The 8,579-nt window shown below is 44.2% G+C and overlaps 2 protein-coding genes across 2 annotated transcripts; both read left to right on the top strand.

Moving 5' to 3' along the window:
• Nucleotides 1-2,210: 2,210 nt before the first annotated feature.
• LOC123407818 (5'-methylthioadenosine/S-adenosylhomocysteine nucleosidase-like) lies at nt 2,211-6,325 on the top strand. Its single transcript, XM_045101046.1, has 8 exons — nt 2,211-2,405; nt 2,494-2,563; nt 3,109-3,200; nt 3,369-3,475; nt 3,553-3,627; nt 3,938-4,012; nt 4,227-4,319; nt 5,740-6,325. The coding sequence occupies exons 1-8, from the start codon at nt 2,318-2,320 to the stop codon at nt 5,935-5,937; spliced, it is 798 nt and encodes a 265-aa protein (XP_044956981.1). The 5' UTR covers nt 2,211-2,317; the 3' UTR covers nt 5,938-6,325.
• Nucleotides 6,326-6,767: 442 nt separating this feature from the next.
• LOC123407820 (B3 domain-containing protein Os06g0112300-like) lies at nt 6,768-8,095 on the top strand. Its single transcript, XM_045101047.1, has 3 exons — nt 6,768-7,150; nt 7,291-7,401; nt 7,491-8,095. The coding sequence occupies exons 1-3, from the start codon at nt 7,148-7,150 to the stop codon at nt 7,815-7,817; spliced, it is 441 nt and encodes a 146-aa protein (XP_044956982.1). The 5' UTR covers nt 6,768-7,147; the 3' UTR covers nt 7,818-8,095.
• The last annotated feature ends 484 nt before the right edge of the window (nt 8,096-8,579 follow it).

The raw sequence follows: 8,579 nt of genomic DNA, 5'->3' as shown, positions 1-8,579 counted from the left end.
CACGGTTGGAAGGATCGCAAAACTGGGTTCATAAAAGCTTCCCAAGGCTGCAGTGTTGGGCTTGCCCACTAAAACGAACATTGTAAGTGCAGCTTCGGGGACGTCCAATTCAGCCTTTCGGGCACTAGACGGAGTGGTAGATGTAGAAAGTGTGCACGCCCAAAGAGCCATCAAATAACGGGCCGGCTCACCCTGTCATCAAGAATAAATTCTTCACAAATTGCTAGTTTAAAAAGATGAGTATTTTCAAAATCATGATTTTTTTAAAATGTATGCAATTCTGGAAGGTGATCATGATCTTTTAGAAGAGCAACAAAATCGAGGAAACACCAGAAAGAACAGTGTAAAATAGAGTAAAAAATACAAGATAAAACAGTGAAAACCTGGCCGAAAAAACCGGATGGGATCTTGTACAAAGGTTCCCAAAACCGGAGATAAAATCCACATACACGGTGGAATGGGCCATCCCTTTACATATATGGAGTGTGCCCCATATACATCGTTAATACTCCCTCTGTTTCTGTTTACTACGCGTACAAGATTTGTGTCAAGTTGAACTTCATAAGTTTGATCAAACTTATATTAAAAAAATATCAACATCTGCAATACCATATATATATAGTACGTATGAAACTATATTTCATAAAAGAATCTATTGATATAGATTTGGAATTTGAATGTTGATGCTTTTTTCTATCAATTTTTTCAGTGTAGAGATACTTTAATTTTAGACAAAAGTTATATGCAGACTAAAAGAAAGGAAACGGAGGACCGAATACTTTCTAGATAATAATCTATACCTACTAATAAAGCACCTATTGCTTCTGTGGTACGTCATTAAATTTGTCCCTAAAGTTTGCCAAAATTATTCACCAATGCCACCCGTAAGTGACAAAAACGATTCATTTTTGAACTTCGATTCGGCTCTTTGTTTCTCATTCTAAAGGCTGACGTTCCCATATTTTATCACAACAACAGGGTATGCCAACCGGTTGGGTGCGCCCCGCCCCAGCCAGGAGACCCAGGTTTGATCCCGACTGCAACCCTTTTCTTCTATTTCGCACTTTTTCTATTTTTTTCTTTTGCCTTTATTTTGATAAACATTGCACGCATGTTAATTATGGAATAAAGAAATGTCAAATTTGTAGACACAAAAGATCCCACATATACAAAAAAAATGTACAATGCGTATGGACAATAAGAAAATGTACAACCCTTTTTGTTCTTCTATTTCACACTTTTTCTATTTTTTTTTTCTCTTTTGCCTTTATTTCGATAAACTTTGCACACATGTTAATCATGGATTAAAGAAATGTCAAATTTGTAGACAAAAAAGTGTACAATGCGTATGGACAATAAATAATATGTTTTTCTTTTATTTTGAAAAATATTGATCGTGTATTTAAAAGACTTTAAATGTGCATAGGAAAATGTTTCCGGTGTATAAGAAAATATATACAAAAATATATAATGTGTATGGAACAAAGTAGACATAGAAAATAGAAATTTTCAAAAATGTTAATCGTGTATTTTAATAATGTAAAACATGTATATAAAAAATATTCATGATGCATACAAAATATGTGAAATGCATATTAAAAAAATTAGACATCAAAACTCAATAATGTTTGTGATGTCACACGCAAAAAATGTTTCTAATGTATAAAAGATATACAATGTTGTTTATACAAGCTTTACGCAAAAAATGGCTGAGCTTTGATTTTTCGTATATATAAACTGTTTTGCTAATTATTATTTTAAGAATACCGATATTGATACGCAACCTGGAACATTTGGTATGCATGTACTTACAAGTTGATTGTTTTCGATGTAGCTGCCTAATATGTTTGCAACCAAATTAAGACTCACCTAGATTACAAATGCAAACACATATATCAGGAAGATAAAAGTAATGTTCTAATACATATGCTATCATTAATTAACAAAATAAAATTGCAAATGAAACTGTTAGTCATAGAAATTAATTAATTATAAAAAAATTACAAGGGCCAACTTCTATTAAATTTATAGCCCATTGCAACGCACGGGGATTTGTACTAGTATAAATAATGACTCCATGTGAGCGTGTTGCATCATACTAAATGGGCGTCGTTTAGCTGAGTCAGGCAGCCAAGACTCGCTTACTGGGCCGAATAATTCGGCTGGCAGGTGGGACGAGGGGCGGCGCCAATCATGCCACCCCCCAACACGGACGGAAGTGTATAAGGAAGCGAACCGCGGGTTTGGCACCTCCTCGCCCACCGCCGCCGCCGTCGCCGACCAGATCCCGCGCCGCCGCAGCCCCGCTCCTCCGGCCATGGCGCCACCCTCCTCCGAAGAGCCGGCCGCCGCCTCCGCCGAGGCCTCCGCGGCCGGCGCCATCTCCAAGGTCCTCGTCGTCATAGGTGCGTGCGCTTTTCCCTCCCCGCCGCTCCTGGCGCTATGCTTGCTTGCTTGCTTGCTCACTGTGTGCGGGGTCTGGTTTGGTTGCAGCGATGCAGACGGAGGCGCTCCCGCTCGTCACCCGGTTCCAGCTCGTCGAGGCGGCCGCCGACGAGTCCATGTCAGTCTGCCCCCCCCCCCCCCCCCCCCCCCCCCTTTTGTTCGCAATCCGAGTCATGCTGGCTGATGCACGAACCTGGGAAACACAAACAAATTTGGGAATTAGCACAGCCGCACAAAATTTAGAATAAATAAGCAACCAGTGAATGCACGGATTTCCGCTGTTCCGGAAATCAGATTGAGATTAAGTGGTAAATCAGATTGTGGTTAAGTGGCAGGAAGTTTCTGTTGGAGAGACGGGCCCTGTTGGATGGTTAGTTCACACAGCCTATATAGACGTCCAAACTGAATTGTGAGGGTGAAATTATAGTGCTAGACGGCTTTCGTTTGACAGGCTGGTTGGAATTTTAGGTAGAGTGTTTGTATGCGAGGCGGTCAAATTCCTGCTAGGAGATGGTTAAAACAGACCAACACACTATTTTATAATTCCTGTTTTGGCTCCGTGATATAGACGAATTAGGTTCATGGTCCTCAGCTTTCTCTGATACTAGTAACCTGCCCGATACTCTCAACCTAACGCCTTTCTTCCTCGTGCGCACCATACAGATTTCCTAAAGGTGCCCCATGGACTCGGTACCATGGCGAATACAAAGGCCTCCACATTGACCTTGTATGGCCTGGAAAAGATCCTCTGCTCGGTAAGTTCTTGTCAGTGTGCCGGTATTTCCAACTCGCTGCAAGGACATGTTCTCTGTGGAGCAGTCTAGTTCAGTTCTCTTGATGACCTTCTCTGAAGCAGCGTTGCTTGTTTGTTTTAATCGTCCATATATGAACTTTGTTCCTTACCTTGAGCTCATGCCTCTCAGGAGTGGACAGTGTGGGTACAGTATCGGCAGCTCTGGTTACTTATGCTTCTATACAGTTGTTGAAGCCAGACCTTATCATCAACGCTGGTACTGCAGGCGGTTTCAAGGTAGTGTTTTGATTGTACTGCATGTTTGATGTCACACCTCTTATGCACTTGCTGATCTGTGGTTTCTTGCGTTTTAGGCCAAAGGAGCAGGTATTGGGGATGTCTTCTTGGCTTCAGATGTTGCATTCCATGACAGGAGAATACCCATTCCTGTGAGTTCCTGCCTTATGTTTCTTGTCCATACACAGTGGAATTGCATCGATTTTCTTATAGCATGATTACATCGATAAACTGCAGTGTAATTAGGAAGTCATACCTGTGCTTAGCTAGTTTTACCAAATGCATTCAATAATCCAATGCATATTGTTCCTACCGGTAAGAGTTTTCTGCTTGACTGTATCATCACGGATAAAAATGTAGAACTAAGATCCATGCTACTTCCTGATACTTGTGGTTTGATCTTTCATTCTCTTAATTCTCTGTTCAAACTTCATTGATGTTGACATGCTCTTTCTTGTATAGGTTTTTGACAGTTATGGAATTGGAGCGCGAAAAACATTTGAAACCCCAAATATAGTGAAAGAACTCAATTTGAAGGTAAGTTATAGGGCTTCACTAAACTGTTACCACTTGTCAATCTTCTGGAATATTTTTTTGGCCGTGCTTGACAACATGTATATATCTTGCTGTTTGTTTTAAACAGTGTTGTTGCTGAAACGAATTTTTAGTTTTCACTTAGTAATGCATATCATTTCATAGACTCGAGAGTTGGCATCTTCTCTAAAGTTGCTCTGTTTCCTCTGTTTTTCAGGTTGGGAAGCTGTCAACTGGTGATTCTCTAGATATGTCTCCTCATGATGAGTCAGCAATACTGAGCAATGAAGCTACAGTCAAGGATATGGAGGTACATGCTTTTGCGTCACCGTTCAACTTATGAATTACAAACGCATGTGAGTGAGAAGCAAATGGAGTTTGTTCATCTAATAGTTCTCCAGGACAACTTTAAGATATCTAAAATTTTGATAGGGTAGTTGTTGGGCTATAGGCAGCTATACTTTTAATAGAGCCTTAGAGTAGTTCTTTAATGATCTTTATAGTTCTTTCTAGGTTATACTGTAGTTGTAGTTAAATAGAACAACATTAAGATACCCATTTTTGTGTACTGGTAGTTGGTTTGAATTATGACGGTCAAGTCATTTTAGTTCTGGATCCATCTCTTGTACCTTGACGAAAAAGGGTCTCCCCCCTTTTTTATATAGAAAGCAACCATCACTGAACAATCCGATACAAACATATGCCACCACAGCACACACACCCAAGGCTGCATACAAAGATGCTGAAAACAGCAACACCATCCCAAATAACTCCAAGCAAACATCATGTCAAACACTAAGCACTACTGTGAAGTCGTCGGGGCCTGCAACCGTGGATGAGCCACCGCAATGTGGTGAACCCGTGCATGACGTACAATGGGCTCCAAGGCAGGGCCTTCAGAAAGGCAACGACAGCGGAGCGCAGCCACCGCCCAATCCAATGATCAGGGTTTCCTCCGGAGCACCATGGCAACAAATGAGAGACCGCGACGACACCTTCAACAACGGGACGACAGCAGAACGCCGCCGCCGCCATCCTGATAAGTCAGAGTTTCCACCCCGGCCAACACCATTAGCACCACTGCGTGCTCCGCCCATGAGCACCCCGGCTTCCACCATGAGGACCGCCCACCCCGGCATTCAAGCCCAACCCTCGGCCATGGATGTACTGTACCGACGCAGCCGACCATAAAGTGGCAGAAGATCCCCCTTCCAGCCCCAAAGCAGACACCTTGATAGGGTTGGTGGCCTCGATGGCTAGGTCTGGGCAAGGGGAACTCTTGTAGCCACTAGCTGCAGCCGCCAGATGCATCGGGTGTTGGGAGGGGGGCACCCTTGCCCCGTCCCAAAGTCCACTGCCACCTCGGCAAGCCCACACATGCACAACGAGCAGAGCCACCAGCACCGCACCATGGAACCGCCCCCTGCCTGTCGAGCCCGTTCCTGAATCCGCAGAAGAGGGGGAAAGCCCACCCGAGTCTGCCGCAAACGAACCGATGCTGGAGTGGAAAAGAAGGCCCAGCCACCATCCCTGTCTGTCGGGCGAGGGAGCCGCTGTGCGGCGGTGGGTTAGGGTTCCCCTAGGTCGCTCGGGGGAGCACCGCGAGAGGGAGGGGCGGTGGGTGGGTTTTAGAAAGCTGCCGTCCTTACTTCCATCTCTTGTACCTGCTAACAACATACTATAATTTGTAGACCTCTAACTTGTTTTTTTTTTCTCGCTTGCCATTCCAGGGAGCAGCGGTGGCTTATGTTGCTGACTTGTTCTCAACACCCGCTATCTTTGTCAAAGCTGTGACCGACATTGTTGATGGGGAGAAGCCAACAGCCGAGGAGTTTCTGCAAAACCTGATCTCGGTGACGATGGCGCTTGACCAGGCAGTCTTGCAGGTGGTAGACTTCATCAGTGGCAAATGTATCTCTGATCTCTGAACGCCCAACCTTCCGCTATGCTGTTCTGGGTTCCACAAATCGAGGGAGCCTGAATATATATTGTTGGATGTATAATGTTTCCCTGGGGATTCCACCCAGGTTTTACATTCCCGTGACCCCCTTGTAAAAAATTCTTGGCGATTACTCCGAGCCATTCTATGGGATTTTGTACAATTTTACAAACTATGCAGCTTAGTGAGGATTGGCTCAATAAGGTGGTGTATTGTTGTACTGGAATAAATGATGGGCACTGGAACTCCCATGGATTCAGCACAATGGTTGATGGATGCACCTTGGCAGCTCTATCACATGGTAGCTAGCTTTGCATGTGCAGTGAGCAATGAATACTTTCCAAATCAGTGACTAGTAAAGGCATTCATTTCTGGGAGCAGCTGTGCAATATGTATGCCAAATCTGTTAACTGCAATAATTCTACAGTACTGTCCATTGTTTGACTCAGTTCTTTGGGAGTACCTGCTGTTCCGCATCTTTCTATTTTACCTGATTAATCTGTAGGCCTCATACCGAGACAAATGATGTTTTTATTGCATCTCTGACATTCCACAAATGAAGGTAACATGGGATATATTTTTGGATGTGTAATATTTTGTGGGGGTGGATTTTGTACACGTTCTTACATTGTCCTAACCTTCCAAGTAAAAAAAAAAGGCAATTACTGGAGCCAATGTATGTGATTTTGTAGAATATTTTGCCGAAATGAGTAGTGTTAGTGAAGCTCTGATGTGTTGTCGCATTGTCAAACTAAGATATACTCCCTCCGTCCGGAAATACTTGTCCTAAAAATGCATATAATGAATGTATCTACAATTAAAATAAGTCTAGATACATTCATCTCTAGGACAAGTATTTCCGGACGGAGGTAGTACATGATTTGAGCTGAATCTCTTCTGGATTCAGCATAGGAGAAGTAATTCTAGTAGTGATGGATGAACCTTGGCAGCTCTATATGTCTATATGCGTGCTAAATCATTTAATTGTCTTAATTCTATATATAGTACTGCTGTCTGCTGGTTGGTTGGTTGGTTCTCTTCCTTTTTTTTCTTACCACGGTGACTTGGTAAAGTTCAGAAGGCTTAAAGTTGGCTGCACAGGCGCTCCACAATGAGCAGTGGACTTGCTAGCTTTGCCATTCGTTGAAGAACATCCAAGTGAAGTGGCTCCTTCTCTTGCCTGCTCTGCTCTTCTACTCATGGTGATCATCTTCTCCCCCACTCTGCCGCACCCCAAATTATATTCTCCTCGCTCAATTTTATTTTCCCCTCCACATGGATTTATAATATTTTGATTCCCCTGTTTTTGTATAAGAACATAATTTTTTCTGTGAAAAAATAGGTCTTGCAGCAGGGTGCGGGCGAGGATGACGAGACCACCCCACTCTCCGGCGACCGGCCCTTCTTCACCGTCGTCATGTGCAAGACCCATGTCCAGAAGCCCTATCTGCTGGTATGATACGATGCTGCAACAATTGCGGTAGCTTCATACTCAGTTGGTCATGTCCTGAACTCCTCTTCTTCTTGCGACGGAACCTGCAGATCATCCCGACTCACTTCCAGCGCCGGCTGCCTGCAAGGCGCACGGCGGTGGTGCTCCGGTGCCGTGGGAGCTCGTGGATCATGAGCTACTCTGGCCACACCAAGCTGAAGAACCTCGCCGCGGGCTGGGCGGACTTTGCCATCGACAATCGGCTGCAGGTCGGAGATGGGTGCGTGTTCGAGCTGTTGTCCGGGGATGCTAGAGATGGCGGTGAGGGGGAGGTGGTGCTGGAGGTGCAGGTGCTTCGAGGTCACCTGCCGGAGCCGGAGGATCTCACCACCAAAGGAGAAAGTGCCGACGAGCCCATGGCCAACTATCATTGTTAGCGAGAGCTAGGCTTCACTTGTTGCTGGTGCAGTGCAAGTCGATTAAATGTCTTCTTGTAAGCCATCGGCCAGCATATGATTGCGTTGCTGGTGTCTTCTTGTAATTTAGTCATCGTTCCTAATTTCTACACGCGGATAGTCTTTTAGCTCAAGGCGAGCGCCATGCATAAACACTTCATCAATTCCACTCTCCTCCGTCATTTCTTTCTGATGGCCGCATGTGCGCACCACAATACTCTATTTATGAAAGTTTTTCCGTGCAAAATTATCTAGGAGTACAATTGACTGCAGATAAACATTTTGAGCAAACAAGACAGTATTGCAGAAGGAGCAATTTATTATGCCCACCGGCCAGTGTTTTCTCTCCGTGTTATATAATCATCACCTTCCTCTTGCTTCCATACAACATTTGTCCGTCGAAACATTGCAAGAAAAAAACAATTTATATACGACTGCCAAATGAGTTTTCTCTGCATTCTACAAGCTCAACATCTTTGCTCTCGCATACAAGCAACAAGGAAAACAAAAGGAGAACAGAGGTTAATTTGAGAATAGGAGACATCGGAAATGAAAATTCTCAGATGCATAGAGTTGCATGGTTTCACGTGGATAGCTGCGCGACAATGACGGGAAGCCACCGCTCGGGCAGCCGATGGCTGCTGTTTGCCTCTGTCGTGGGGGTGTGTGAATGGCGGCTGCTCTGCTTCTTAGTCGTCCGCTGCAACGACATTGAGTTCAAGCTACTGCTAGTTGTAGTTTATT

Source organism: Hordeum vulgare, chromosome 7H (genome assembly GCF_904849725.1).
Source record: "Hordeum vulgare subsp. vulgare chromosome 7H, MorexV3_pseudomolecules_assembly, whole genome shotgun sequence".
Lineage (NCBI taxonomy): Eukaryota > Viridiplantae > Streptophyta > Magnoliopsida > Poales > Poaceae > Hordeum > Hordeum vulgare.
The sequence above is the reverse complement of the archived record's forward strand: the minus strand, read 5'-3'. Positions and strand labels throughout refer to the sequence as shown.